Below are 14,902 nucleotides of genomic sequence, written 5' to 3' on the forward strand. Positions count from 1 at the left end.
CGGGTCTTATGTTGTTATGGGCCAAAATTAGGGTCGTTGGTAGAGGTGCACATTTCTTGTTTTTTCGTACCTGCTTCTGGGTATAGAACCAAGTCCAGGTATGGTCAACAAAGTAAAAAACCGGGTCGAGTATGGAGCCGGCCTTTGGAGAGGAAATGTTCAGATTTTAGTGGTTTTGGTTCTGGGTTTTTATTTCGGGTTTTGATTGGGTAGGGTTTGGTATACATGGGTTGGACCCGCTTTTAAAGCATACTGTATGGCCCTGGTAAGTAAAGCTTAAACTGGTTGTACATATGCAAACGTGAGACTATATTATGTGCCTGTATCTCGCGCTTTGGCTTTTGGGACCAAAGTGCGTCTTATCACCTCAATTTTTTAAACAAGAAACCAAGGTTTAAAAGTACAGAATCGTAGCTCGAGGCTTTTTCCCTTCGCCTCGAGATGAACCGAAGCGTAAGCCTAAGGTAGAATTAAAGAATAATAATAAAAATTATATACGTTAGAAGAAATAAAATACCAACTAATTTCGTCTTCAAATTCAGCAACATCAAAAACAAACATAAAAAACACATGAAATGTTTGGAATTGATACAAAAGTCAAAAATATCAAAACTCCCTAAGGCACAACTTTTCTTAGTGTGCCTGATGAGGCGCATGTATAATACAACTCCCTGAGGTGCCGCCTTAGACTCGTTTTTTTTGGGCTCCTTGCCTTGAGGCGTGCCTAATGACGCATGCCTCACTGTTTTTCTAAACCACGCCTTTTGGCGCGCCTCATGACGCACGCCTCATGGTTTTTCTAAACAACGCAAGAAACGACTCTTGATTTACAAATCCTATTGTAGTGAAATCTTTTTTTGTTTTCTCTAGACCCGGTGTTGGATTTCACGTGATTTTTAGTTTCGGTCCCATGAAATCTCACAAACCAAATGACGCAGAAAACTTGGATTTGCCATTGAATTTAACAAAAAGAAGAAACTTACATAATCTTCCAAAGTACACAAAAGAAAAGGAAATTATTTCTTCTAGTTCCTCGTTTTCTTTTTTAACTTCCCAATATGCTTTGTAATTATAATTATGGTATTAACTTAAAAAACTAACTATAGATCTTCATTTTTTATGGCACATACCCCCTTTGGTCACTTTCCGGGTAACCCTCTTGCCTCTCATACTCATCCATTGTGTCAAATTCATACTTTGATTCCTCTTTATTTCCATTATACCCATTACCATTGCCCCTCACTTCTTCCTCATAACTTGTTTCATGGTTATTCCCATTGTTGTTTGCATCATAAGAGTACTCACCATTCTCCAAAAACCTAGTGTCACTTAATCCTTGTTGCTTCACCATGTACCCACCGTTGTAGCCATTGTTTTCCTCTTTAGACCTTGTGTATCCTTTGCCATTGTAGCCATTATTCTCGTTTGTGAAGCTCATGTAGTTGTAGTTGTTTTGGCTATACCTATCAGTCTTGTAACCGTTGTTTTCATTCATCGAGCTTGCGTATTCATTGACATTGTCTTCATAGTTGGTGTAACCATTCTGGATGTAGCCATTCTCGTTGTTGTAACCATTGTGGTTGTAGCCATTCCCATTGTTGGTGAAACCATTTTGGTTGTAGCCATTCCTATTGTTGGTGTAACCATTATGGTTCCCGTTATTGTTGGTGTAACCATTTTGATTGTAGCCATTCCCGTTGTTTGTATAGCCATTTTGGTTGTAGCCATCACCATTATTGTAACCATATTGGTTGTAGCCATTCTTTTTATTCTTGTAACCATTATGGTTATACCCATTGTTCTCGTTCATCGAGTTTGGGTAGCCATTCCCATTGTTCGAATACCAATTATTACTAGTAGGGTAACTCTCACTACTTAGTAACTTCTCAAATGGGGCATCCTTTTCCGAGGTAAACTCTTCGGAAACAGGAGTTGCCTTTTCCTCCTCATCCCCTGCGGTTTCATAATTTGAACCGTCTAGGGAAGACGTGTGGTATTCCTCCGAGGAAAACTCACTTGACCCTTGACCATAAAGACCATAACCATACTCTTTCTCGGTTGTTGCCGGTGCTGGAGCCAAAAGTGGCTCTGTCACCGGAAACAACTCTGGTACCAGCACTGGAGCAGGTGCTGGTACCGGCGACGACGATGATGTTTTTGGTGAATTGGAAAGGTAATGAATGACCTTGGTGAAGAACTTGCTCTCTCTAGCATGTGGTTGAAGAGATAGTGAAAAAAGTATGAGCAATATGAAGTGGAAAGTGAAGGTGTTAGCAATAGAGGCCATGACACTATATTTGAATTTTGGTGGCATATTTGTGATCCCAAAAGGAGTTGATTTATAAGAGGTTTGTTTGTCCGGAATGACTTGCATGTGCATATAATGAGTGTTTAAAGTGGTGGGTAGGGTGGGGTAGGGTGCGGGTGCGGGTGGGGGTGCACCTAAATAAGTACAATAATGTTGCCGATTCCTAACAAACTTTTTAAAAAAGGTAACCCTGATAAATACTTGACAATATTATGTTGTGTTTTTGTCATATTTAATTTTCGGTATTAATACCACGTTCAACTGCTATTACGGCCCGTAACGAGATTAAGATTTATATTAAAGCATATGTTTAACTTCTTGCTATTTTAGTTCCTTATAAAAAAGTTATCTAGTAATATATGCACAGTTTATTAACATTTTACTAATTAAAAGTTCAATAACTATACATATATTTTATTAATTATTTATGGACAATAAAAATATTGTTTGTGCATCGGTATCCGTAAAATGTGCAAGTGCCTATTTTCAATTTGAATACTGAAAGGTTATTAGTATATTCGGAGTTGTTATCTGATAACTTGTTATAAACAAAGTAAAAGAACACTATTGAATCATTTACTGATAATGTTATGCGTTTTTTAATTCGTGTATTAGACCTTTAGTGTGAACTCTTCAGCGTGTGTAAGAGAGATGGAACTATGGAAGGCAAACAAGGAGAGATGTGTTCAATATTTTTATGCGAGTGAGAGCGCGGTATGCATATGTCTATACACGTGAAAAATCACTAAACAATAACAATTTTAATCGAAACCCGTCAGTTAAGTTTTTTTTTCGATAATTGCAATGTTTAACAGAAGGAAATAACGAAGCCAAACCAAACTAACGGATGCTCGTGTTACTTAACAAATTAGTATCCTTGTATTTTAGTTGAAAAACAAAGTGTTCATTCAATTCTTCTTTTTAACGGTCAAATTTCATTGAAAACTAGCAAGAAGCTATCATTCTACCAAGGCTGCACGGTATGGACGTTGAGGACGGTCCGTCCTCCACCGGCGCCGGTGTCGACCCCATCCCGCCCCCCCCTCCATCCCGTCCCGTCTTCAACGTCGAAGTTCAGACGGTAGCGACGATCCTCCAATGGTGGGCCCCCTTTGTTGTTTGTTTGTTTGTTTGTGTTAGGGACTTGTACATTAGGCTTCAATACTTGTACATAGGGCATGGAAATTTAAAAAAAAAATAAAAAAACTGGTGGGGTAGGATCATCTTCCCATACCCTCTAGTGACCATCCTTGGGAGGACTATAACGTGGCGCCTACGTGGCGGATGGTCCTCCAAGGATGGAATGTCACCATACCCTCTAGCCTAACAAATGTTAATCTTTCAATTTCTATTGACCAACCATAAAAAAAAGAGAGAACTTAATAATAGAATAAAAAAATAAAGTCATTCCTTCTATCCATTTACGAATACATCACATTGTCCTAGTATTTCCAAAAAAAAAAAAAAAAAAAAAAAAAAACCATTGTCGACGAGGAGCCCAACGACGAGGGTCCCTAGTTGGGCTCCTCGTCTGGGCTCCCAAGAGGCAATTCGTGTTAAAAGCCCATTTCATACCCTCAATATAAACCCATGCATAAGGAAAGAAGCGGGAACAAGAAAGACCATCACTTCATCATCCCTGCCAAAGCACTTAATTATCTGCAACAGGAGAGAGAGAGAGAATATTATAGCCGGAATAGTACGAGGTTAGTACTGATCTCGTTAATTGCAAGGATCATCTCCCCGAGAAAGGGGGGGGGCACGTATCTGACGCTGCTAGAAATCTCCTTTGGCATGCAGGGGACCATTGGATCTCACAGGGATCTTCGCCATCCGCTAAGCTTATCTCTCTATATAAGCCATCCTTGTGATCGTCGAAGGCAAGCATTCAATAACTCCTTCCTACCAACAACAGAACCACAATTACTTCGAACATTCTCTGATTTGCATTAAATAATCGACTCTTAGAGTTCACACCATACATTCCGACGACATCATCGTACCGGAATACCGTTTCTTTCCCGACAAGTTTACTTATTCTCACGCCTTGGTCACATACTCCCCTCCAAGGTCCTCCGTAACAAGGTTAACGGTGTTCTCTTTTGCAGACACTTTAGAAGATCTCTGATAACGTGGGTACTCGGAGATCCTAGTCAGCAAAACCAGGTTAATAACAATCGCAAGAAAAAAACTAAAGAATGCTAAACATAAACTGAAAGTAAGAAGCTCGAAGTCGAAAGCTGGAGGCTCCCGACGAGAAGCTGATATACCAACGGCTGGTGACAGGAAGCTAAGGTTACTGTACAACCTTGGAACTTGAACCTAACAAGTCAAACTAATTAAACTTCTCCGTAAAGCACATAAAGGTGTCCTCGAGACACACAAACCTGAAACTTACCTAAAGAGGCAAGACTAACCCTGCAAGAAACGTCAAGGAAGGATAAGCTTACCAAGACTAGAAGGTATCGGTTGGCATAAGGCTCCCTTGGACAGAACAATCTGCCTATAAAGGCGAGTCTTGTTCAGCCCAAAGTAAGTCCATCTCTCTCACTCTCACTCTAAACTCTTATCCTTTCATTTCGATTAGACTCTTAAAATCATCTCACTGATTCTCATGCCGGATTCCAAACGCGGGAGGTCACCTCTCACGTTAAGACTAACGGTGTTCTTTGATTGCAGATTTCGACCACGGAGCTACCTTTTGGAGTTGATCCTGGACCTTCTCCCATACTATACTCTTGTTACTTTAACAATCTCTTTGGACGTTGACGAGCCTCTTCAACCACCAGCCGGAGTTAGGGGATTCGACACCCACCATGAAGTTAAGGTAATCCCGTGAATGAGTTTTGTTTTCTTCTTTGAGATCCATAAAATATCTAATCATGAAGTGATAAGTATAAAAAGTTTAAGATAAACGAAACATCCAACATATTATTATGAGGGTTATTTTATTAACAACATATTTTCTTTCAACGAATATATATTTTAGGCTAAATTACATAAATGGATTTGTGATCTAGATAACCTGTATTATTGCAAAATGTTGACCCCTTGATACCAAGTCAACAAATTTTTGGGAAAACTCCTTTTCTTTTCGAGTTACATACATGGTTTTTCACTGTAACCATGTAGTCATTATTGGAATATGTCTAAACCAAGCTCAGTTGTTTGAACTTGCTCAAAATATATATTCAATTGGTTCCATATGATGGATTAAGGCCATCATATTCAAAGTAATCTCAACAAGCACTTCATTTGTTTTAAATCATAGTAGACTTGTTTAGTCTTCACCTTCATTAAATTATTTGTTGGTTACGACACCTTGTTGTGGCGTTTTCACTAACTTAAAGCTTGAGCTAATCTCATTCTCACACCTGATATACGAATTTATTTATTAAAATTCTGTTGGTTCACTACCTTAAACAATCTTAATATAATTATGTGTTAAGATAAGAGTACACAAATTCATATTATATTCCGGTGTACCTCTAAAAGATTCTTTTATCATTGATCGAAAACTTTATGATATTCGTTTTTCATCATCAATTGAAAATCTTATAAGATTTATTTGAAATGAATATCCAAATTTACTTACAAACACAGTGAACTATTTCAATCATTACGACACCTTGCGGCGTCGGTATAACCTTGTAGCTTGGGCTAAATCATAATCATTCGAATCATGCAAAACCACGTATGTCTTTCGTTTAACACATCATTTAAAAGTAGTCTTAATACAATTATGTATTAAGACAATGATACACTAAACTCTGTTGTATTTCGGTGTATCCTTGCAATCCAATAATGTCAACACACTGATTTTTCCTCATGTCATGATTCGATAATTGCCAAATCATTTTCGAACTTTTATTTCAATTGAGCTTGTTAATTCTAAGTCTTCCTTGATTGATGACTAAGGTAAGTTTTCCTTTGACAATGAATTCTATTGATTCTAAAAGTCATTCACAGATTGTAAACATTCGATATTGATCATAAATCTCTTTTGGCTTGAATCTAGTCACCGTGGAAATTAGTTCATTTTGACATCAATTTCTAGATCTAATTCTGTTAAACCATTGATTTCTAAATTGTTGTATGATACCCTTGTATTCATTTAAACATATCTTGATTTTATGTCATTTACCTTAATACTATTCGTATTGACTAAAACATGACGTAACCCTAAAGGAGACACCATAGCCCAAATCGGACGAGATTTATAACAACCCTCAAAAATGTCCTAAAACACTTCATAATCGAAAAACCGAACTTGCGTATCATTATTTTAAATGAAAAATAAATAAAATAAAGTTTATGTGCCTGTCGCGACCCGCGACAGACGAAGGAGAATCCCTTCGCGGGGCGCGACGGCCTCTAATTTGCCGGTCACTCCTTCGGCCACGTGTCATGTGCGTGTTAAGTCTACTCCGATGAATGGTCAAGGCTAACCCTAGCTAGGGGGTGGGCGGCCCGCGACGGGCTTCGCCCGTGTGCGTCACGGGGCGCGACGGGGTCCGGAAACAACTATAAATAGAGCCGATCAGCCACAGCCACAATTCGCTCAATTCTTTTCTCTCTCAAGGCTTTATAGCTCTAAATAATACCCCTAGTATCACAAAGCTCTGCCCCATTGGAAATGTTTTAACCCCTGATCACTGATTCGATACTCTGTCCGATTGATCTTGAGCCCAACAACCGATGCCAAAGCGCTGCCTGATAAAGGCTATGCTTTGTAAACTAAGTTGGGGTTTTGTCTCGTGACGTATTGATAAGGTTAAATTGGGTTATTATACTAACTTGCATGCATTGTATATCTTTTAATAGGAACTCAAGAAAATAATCAGAAAATATCACCAGGAAGCCTGTAGAAAAACTTAAGTTTACAATGTGAGTCATTCTCCTTTTCTCACATTATTATGAGCCATATTTAAAATGCTTTACAAAAACTTAACTTTTTTTTAGTTATACTTACAGGGATTAAGTCTTTGTAATCTATAATTATTACCAGTAGTTGGGGTTTTGTATACATTACTAGTCCACAGTCACCAAGGGTGTGATAGGAACCGTTATTGTTGGGCGACAGGACCCAAAGTAATATGACCACGAGCACAGGGGAATGTCCCCAGTCGCATACTGTGTTGAATAATTGATAGAAATATACACTGTAATTTCCCTTAATACTGTAAAGTTATAACAATGTATCTTTTTATAAAATAGAATGAACTCGCCAGTATTTCTTGCTGATAAAATGTTTTTAAAACACGTTTCAGGTAACTTGATGTGAAGCTATTAAAAGCCAGCTATGGAGCACTGAAGGCTTAAATAAAGTGGCTATAAGTTACCTAAATAAAAAGAAGAAATTTATGTTTTCAGCAAAAGGGTTTATCCTTATAAATACATTATAAATGAAATATGGATTTTAGCCCATTTGTTTAAATATAAAAGTATGGTGTTTTACAAACTTTGAAATTATTTCCTAACTACGATCCTGATGAAATTTTTCCGCTGCGTATTTAACACCGGTACCACTTGACTGGTTCACGGCTCGCGCTCCCAGGGTGGGGACAGGGGTTATGACAGTGATGGCCGGAGGTGGTGGCTGGAGAGGTAGAGAGAGAAGGAAAGTTGGATTTGGTGGCTGCGGTTAAGGTTTTGAGGGTGGATAAGATGTTTTTAAAGGGGAGGCGTGTGGTGGTGGTGGTGTCGTCGTCGGAATCGGAATCGGAATCGGAGTCTGCTCGCCGACGTTTTCCCATTTTTTCAATGTTTTGTGTGAAGTGAGTAATATTTGTGTTGATGGTTTATGGTCTAAGGTGTGAGTAGGCAAGCCACGTAACATTATTATGACACGTAGGATTAAAAAACAGAGATAGTGATTATTAAACGAAGGGATGACACAACAACCTATATGTTAAGTTGGGGGGTAATAGCAGCCAAAGTTGATTAATTTGGGATGATAAAATCCATTTCCCTTTTTTTTCTTTTTACCCTACTTATTGGGTTGTCCACAAACTGTTTAAATTTGAACTCATGTGTTGGGTCAAAATGGAGAATGATGTTATCAATTACGCCGATGTTATTTAGCGTCTTTATTGTTTTGCATAGGATGATGTTTTTATTTGTGATAGTCGGATATTTTAGTGGGTTTAATAGGTTTTCCAAGCAAGAGGCGGCTTGCTTGGAGGACAAGGCTCAAGGGGCTATATATAGAGTAGTAAACCTCACTTGTGAGGTGTGCATTTTGTGAGCCACCACCCCGGGGGAGCTCACCCGGGGTGGATGATAATGTTGTAATCTTTTATCACATTCAATGAAACTTTCTTTGTTCAATCCTTATTGTTTATCTATCTATCTTTGTTCTTGGCTCAAAATCACCCGTCTTATTAAATATTTACCGAACCGAGACTGAAATCGGATCGTTACGGACCTATCATCATGAGAAAGAGTTTAACTATGTTTATTATACTCTTGGCAATGAGATTATATTATATTATTGTAAACTAACTTAGAACCCCGTGTTTTATACGGGTTGCATAAATTTAATTTTATATAATTAACAATATAGTTATATCCTTAAAATACCTCGTGTATTGCACGACTTAATATATATAATGTAATCGATTAACAGATACAGTCGTTAAGCTATGTATTTAAATGATGAATTTGATGTATATTTTATATATTTGCTTGGTTCTACAAAGAAAAAAAAAAGAAAAAAAACTTCTTCTATCTTCTACAGAGAATGAGAAAATTCAAATTATATATTATTATTATTATTTCAAATTTTGATAAAAAAATTATTATCCTTATCTAAATTATATTTAGTTGAACTATTATTTAATAGAAAAAAACTAAAAAATAAAAATAAGATAAGAATGCACTAGAGATGATGAGATTGAAAGGTGTAAAAAAAATCATTTATTAGTATAGATTAATTCAAAGTATGATAACCTATATCTATTTATTCCTTCTTATGTGGCTGCCATAGAGGCTGTCTAACAATACTTTTCTTATGTCATCAACGATGAGGTGGCAGCCATAGAGAAGCCATAGTGACATCATAAAGTTTAATATTAAAACACTTTAAAACTCAAAACTCTGGCCCACATCCAAATCTCAAAGGTCTGATGCCAAAAGTCTGCCCATGTACAAACCTCTGTCCGTGTTTTGGCAGTCAATCTATGTGGAATATTCAAACATCTGCAATCAAACCACTGCCCATATTCAATAATACATAAGTTTTAGCTTCATTTTCAAAATTCAAACCCCCCCTCTCTCTCTCTCAAATTATAGTTCTGAATTCATTTCAAAATTTAAATTATAATTTCAATCCCCTCACTCTCTTGTGTATTCTTGTGTAATGTATAGTTTCAAATTTGAAACAAGACAAATGATGTTATTAAACATGTTTATGTTTGCTATTTATAATCTTGTGTAATGTAATGTAATGTAAGGTTTGATAAAAAAAACCATATCTGATTTTAATCTCTGGTTTTCTTCCTGTCATTCTATTCAACCTCTACACTGATGAATCGTTATGACGACAGAGTTGTGACACCGGTTCTTACCATCAGCGTCCAAGGTACCGTAAAAAGCATTATTTTATTCCTTCCGATATTTCACACAATAATTTCCTATTTGTTCTGTAGTTTGCTTTTGTCATTAGTTATGATTCAATCTTTGTGCAGACCTGATGAAGAGAAACTGTTTGCAGAACGTGCCCAGTACCATAAAAAGCATTGTTGATGAAGATTAGGTTGAGTTATGTGGTGATTGAGTTGGTTTTATCACGTTTTGGATTTGCTTCTAATGAGAACCGGTTTCTTGAACCGAATTATGAGGCCTAGGCTAGTAATAACAGCATTGCTTACCTCCGCTTTATGGCTCTCAGTGTAAGTGAAAAGCAAATCTCATGACATAAATTTTTAGAAAGGTCATATAAATTTGTTATTGTTTGCTTAAAGGAGGAAAGTCTTAATCGGTGCAGTGAGCGTGCGAGCGCAGCCGCAGTGGCTCATCAACGCAGCCACAACGAGCGCAGCGGGGCAGCAAGCGCAACCACAGCGAGAGGAATGATAAGTAGAGGCGCCATTTTCAGCCAATGTCCGCGCACCCGCAGTGGCGCAGCGAACACAGCCGTGGCGCATCGAACGCAGTTATAGTTTTAGCATGTGGGGAGATTTCAAAGGCAACATTTATCAGGATGCAACCATAATTATAGAGACAGATGCGTAGCTAGAGAACCAGATGGTACACGTTAGACTGATTGCTTATTTTTAGCAAATCTATTTCATATACTAAAAGTAGTTTGTACAATTATTTTTTTTTTTTTTTTAGGTTAAAAAAATATTTATATTCGTTGGAGTTTTTACTAGATGATAACAGTCGGAGGGCATCAGATCATTGGCAAAGACACCCAGGTGCGGCTATTGCATTCAGGCCTTATAACTCTTCTTACTTGGATTGTGAGCATCCAGGTGTAGACCTTACATTTGCGTTAAGGTAAGGAGGTATTGTAATAATAAATCTAAGTGAAGTCAATGGTCAACCCTGTTTGTTGCTTCATGGTCCATAGGATTGTAATAAAATTTGAATTTGCAGATCACATACACCTGTGATAATATTCAAGAACTATATGATTTAGAAGTGGAACTTATACGGAGGGGTTGGGCTTATGTGGATCACCAGCTTTTTGCAACTTTCTAGGCCTTCAATGATGGATGTTTGGTCGGGTATTTTAGCAAAAGTCCAATAAATAGATTTATGAGGTTTCTTACCTTAATCCGTTTTCTAGCATGCTAACAACTTTTCTATTTATTTATTTCGCTTTGCACTATTTCAGTTGGTTTATTTTTTTCTTCTTTTGCAGCATGGATTACTATTTATATAAGACATACTACCGTATTCGAGAGAAACAAAATCATGCCAAAGCAGAACCTTGTGTTATTGAGGTATTTTTTTTAAGGTTTTTTTTGCATATTTCCCCTTGAAAATCTTTTTAATTGCATATTTACCCAAGTCTAAACTTAAATTGCATATTTCCCCTTCATTAACTAATAAAATTGCAAATTTACCTATTTTGATTTATTTTATAAAAATTAAATTATAGAATGACTATTTTACCCTTAGTTTTACTAAAACCTAAAAAATTGCATATTTACAAAAAAAAATTAACAACTAATACAAAACAAACATATGTATATCTGATTTAAAAGCGATTCGACGAACCAAATAAACTATATCAAACATAAGATATATGCATAGCAATGAACTGATGCACCATTCATAAATCACAAATGAAAGAAAGCAACAGTGGCTTTGCTCGTAAATATTTGATTTGTTCATTTAGCCTACATATATTTTTATTTACGTTACTTGAAATACTATGGTACCACTAACCAAAATGCAAAAGTAAATATCAAAGTTTTAACACATTATGGTAACAACTAATTGACAAAGTATCAATCTTGCTCAACAACTCAATGGATATGAAGCCTGTAAAGGTGGAATTTTGAACCAAAACAAACACTGAAACTGAATTAAAGGTTGACTTTATATTAATTTTCGATCAATAATTGGTTTATGAATTCAGAGCAACAGAATTGCAAACATGAACACACCATTAAGGATTTGTAACTCCAGTGTCTCTGTAATAGTTTTATAAGACCATTTGTAGTGACCAAACAACCGCTAGAGTTCAAAATCCCTATTTTTCGAGGATCAGGGAAGACCCTCTTGCAATGAAACCTAAAAAAAATTTCAAAAAGGTTTTTGAAAAGAAGATGATATGGGCAGCATGGTCAAAACAAACCAAGTCGGGTTGCGTGATGTAATCACCGGCGCTGAGAAAGTTGGAGAACCAAGAGACTGTAATCGCCAGTGCCGATAGAAAACTCATTGACAAGAGAAGGAGATCCGAATAAGAAGGATTGAACAGTCGCCGCTTGATCTACCGTGTAATTTTATCTCAGATTGTGTTAACTTGAAAGGGGCAATTTTGTCATTTTGATGGAGAAGAGGATATATGCAATGGGGTTGTTGGGTAAATATGCAATTGAGATGAGTTTATAATTCTCCCTTTCATCCACAATAGAAGATTATAGCGTATGTCATGAATTCATGATATCCTGAAACTATCATATTTCTATCTTGAATGCAGCTTCTGAATGAATCAGGGGTTAGCAACTCAACTATGCAGCTGTACAAAGGTATAGTGGTTCTTTCATGCTCTCTCATGTTAATTTATATTTGATAGTTGTGAGTTAGTACTTGGTAATGAGCTTCCTTGCTTCAACTTAGAGATACGTAACTGAAGCGCTTCAGGTTAGTTTTCATTTATTAGGTTTTTTTTTTTTTATTTTGGTATTGCCTGATTTAAAAAATAACAGCTGAATAGGTGAGACTCACATGTTAAGGCTTTTCAAGCCTACGAAAAAGACTTATACCATCGTAGGCTTGGCACGCTCACCACGACTTATACCATCCATATTGAAGAACCCAAAGTGATCGATGGTAATATTTAACCCTTTTTAAATACTTTAGTGTTTGAAATTAACCCGTGGTATAATGTTCGTTATACTTTTTAAATACTTTTCATCTGCATTTCTGTTAGAATAAAAATATATCATGGAAAGGAAAGATAATTTCAAGAATAAAACTGGGTTTGAAACTACTCTTTGGTTAAAAAAGTGTTTTGTGGAGGAAAAGTGAAACTACTGTTTTGGGTTAAAATAGATGTTAGAAACAGTGTTTTGGGTTAAAACGGATGTTAGAAAATAAAATAGTGTTTGAAACCACTGTTGGGTTAAAACAGATGTTAGAAACAGTGTTTTGGGTTAAAACACTGTTTTTTGGAGAAAAAGTGAAACCACTGTTTTGGGTTAAAACAGATGTTAGAAACAGTGTTTTGGGTTAAAACATATGTTAGAAAATAAAACAATGTTTGAAACCTGTTGGGTTAAAACACTGTTTTTTTGGAGAAAAAGTGAAACCACTGTTTTGGGTTAAAACAAATGTTAGAAACAGTGGCAGGTAGGATGAAGTGTGTGAGCTTTTGTATTTGGTTTAAGGTTTTGATCCTAAACATAAGTGTTTTTGTTACTTATAACTGTTTGTATACAAGAGGATGCAAAGGATGCATCTGAGACAAAAGTTGCTGTGCAACTAACCTCTAAAGCAGAGGAGGGGAGTGGTGATAATCATGATGAGGGCTCAGATGATAGTTCTAAAGGAGAGCATGAACCTGAATCCACGAAGAAAATGGTCGTTTGTCAGCAGAACAAGTGGTTGGTGTTTAGTGTTCGACTGTAATCTTTGCTATATTTGAGTTATTTTAATTTAAGATCAGTGTGAAGATGCGCTTTTGGCTAATTTTTTTATGTTTAATCCACTTGACCCGTTATAAACGATTACATTATGATTGGTATTTTTTGCACGGTTTTTGTGTTGAAAAACCTCTACTTTTCATTTCATTATATGAAGAAACTTGAAGTGACATGTTGAAATACAGTTTGTAGTTAAATGTATTTTGTATGAACTTGTGTGTATATTTAGTAGTAAAGTAATTATAGTATTGCCCATCATTCATTAGCCTATGAGGTTCTTTATGCTTCCTTTATTTAACCGATTGTAAGCTTAGTTTTTAACAGCTAAAACTTATTATTGGATTAATATGACTTGTATTCCAAATAATAATTTGCCTGTAATGTGTAATTGTTGACTTTTTTTATTGGTCTTAAAGTTATTGCCTAATCATACAGAAGTGGATTGCTAAAATAATAAAATGTGGGTACCGTGCTGTAAATCGTGTTGTAATGTGTGTTCGATTGCTATTTATTTGTTATGTTCCGTTTTTTATAATCAATTTTTAATTAAATCTTAAAAAATGTTTAGTCGCTCGTCATTTAATAACATGTCTGGTTTTCTAAAAACCACCCGTGTTTGCACACGGGTCTTACCACTAGTATCTATACTTTCTATAAAAAGAGAAATCCCAATGACATAAGAAAAGCTGATGTGACAGCAGGAGAGACTGTCCCACAAGGCTTTTCTTATGTCATCCCCGATGAGGTGACAGCCATAGAGGGAGCATAGTGACATCATAATTCAAAGATCTGCTATCAAACTACTGCCCCACTTTCCAATTTCAAAGGTCTGGCCCACATTCAATTATGAAACCACTGATGTTCATTCAAAATTCAAATCACTAATGTTTCATTAAAATGGGAGGGTAATTTGAAATTTAAAACTTTATAGGGATATGTAATTTACATTTAATGTCATAAGAGCTTTAATTCTTCTCTCTCTTAAATATAAATTCAAACCCAAATCTAAACTCGATCATAATTTCAAAAACCCATTTCAATCTCTCCGTCTACTCTCTCTCAACTCTCTATCCCTAAAACTATAGATACAGAGAAGAGGATGAAGACGACAGAGGCGTTACATTTAACATCGATTTGAATATTATGCAGACCAATAGTAGTTTAAAAATAGATATTTTTTCTTTTTATCAAAAACTGAAGGTTTGTATGCTAAATGTTCTTCAGGTAGATCTTGCTGGATTTGTTATTTGGTGTTGAAGTCTTGAGTTCG

At 36.2% G+C, this 14,902-nt stretch overlaps 1 protein-coding gene and 1 long non-coding RNA gene across 5 annotated transcripts; one reads left to right on the forward strand and one right to left on the reverse strand.

Annotated features, from left to right (window-relative positions):
* Window positions 1-930: 930 nt before the first annotated feature.
* LOC110922040 (probable serine/threonine-protein kinase clkA) lies at window positions 931-2,353 on the reverse strand. Its single transcript, XM_022166369.2, has one exon. The coding sequence runs from the start codon at window positions 2,312-2,314 to the stop codon at window positions 1,118-1,120; it is 1,197 nt and encodes a 398-aa protein (XP_022022061.1). The 5' UTR covers window positions 2,315-2,353; the 3' UTR covers window positions 931-1,117.
* A 7,224-nt stretch (window positions 2,354-9,577) lies between these two features.
* On the forward strand, window positions 9,578-13,742 carry LOC110925697. 4 transcript variants are annotated; one of them, XR_004886836.1, is made up of 8 exons: window positions 9,578-9,890; window positions 9,997-10,200; window positions 10,273-10,558; window positions 10,646-10,810; window positions 10,910-11,076; window positions 11,178-11,259; window positions 12,468-12,820; window positions 13,431-13,742. It is a non-coding gene; the product is annotated as an uncharacterized LOC110925697 (long non-coding RNA). The 4 variants fall into 4 exon arrangements; XR_004886834.1 differs by having other exon boundaries at window positions 12,468-13,742; XR_004886837.1 differs by having other exon boundaries at window positions 10,684-10,810; window positions 12,468-13,742.
* Window positions 13,743-14,902: the final 1,160 nt, after the last annotated feature.

Source organism: Helianthus annuus, chromosome 17 (assembly GCF_002127325.2).
Source record: "Helianthus annuus cultivar XRQ/B chromosome 17, HanXRQr2.0-SUNRISE, whole genome shotgun sequence".
Classification (NCBI taxonomy): domain Eukaryota; kingdom Viridiplantae; phylum Streptophyta; class Magnoliopsida; order Asterales; family Asteraceae; genus Helianthus; species Helianthus annuus.

Excerpts from the sequence above, each read along its gene's own strand:
- LOC110922040 (XM_022166369.2), bottom strand. The coding sequence starts at position 2,314 with ATGCCACCAAAATTCAAATATAGTGTCATGGCCTCTATTGCTAACACC.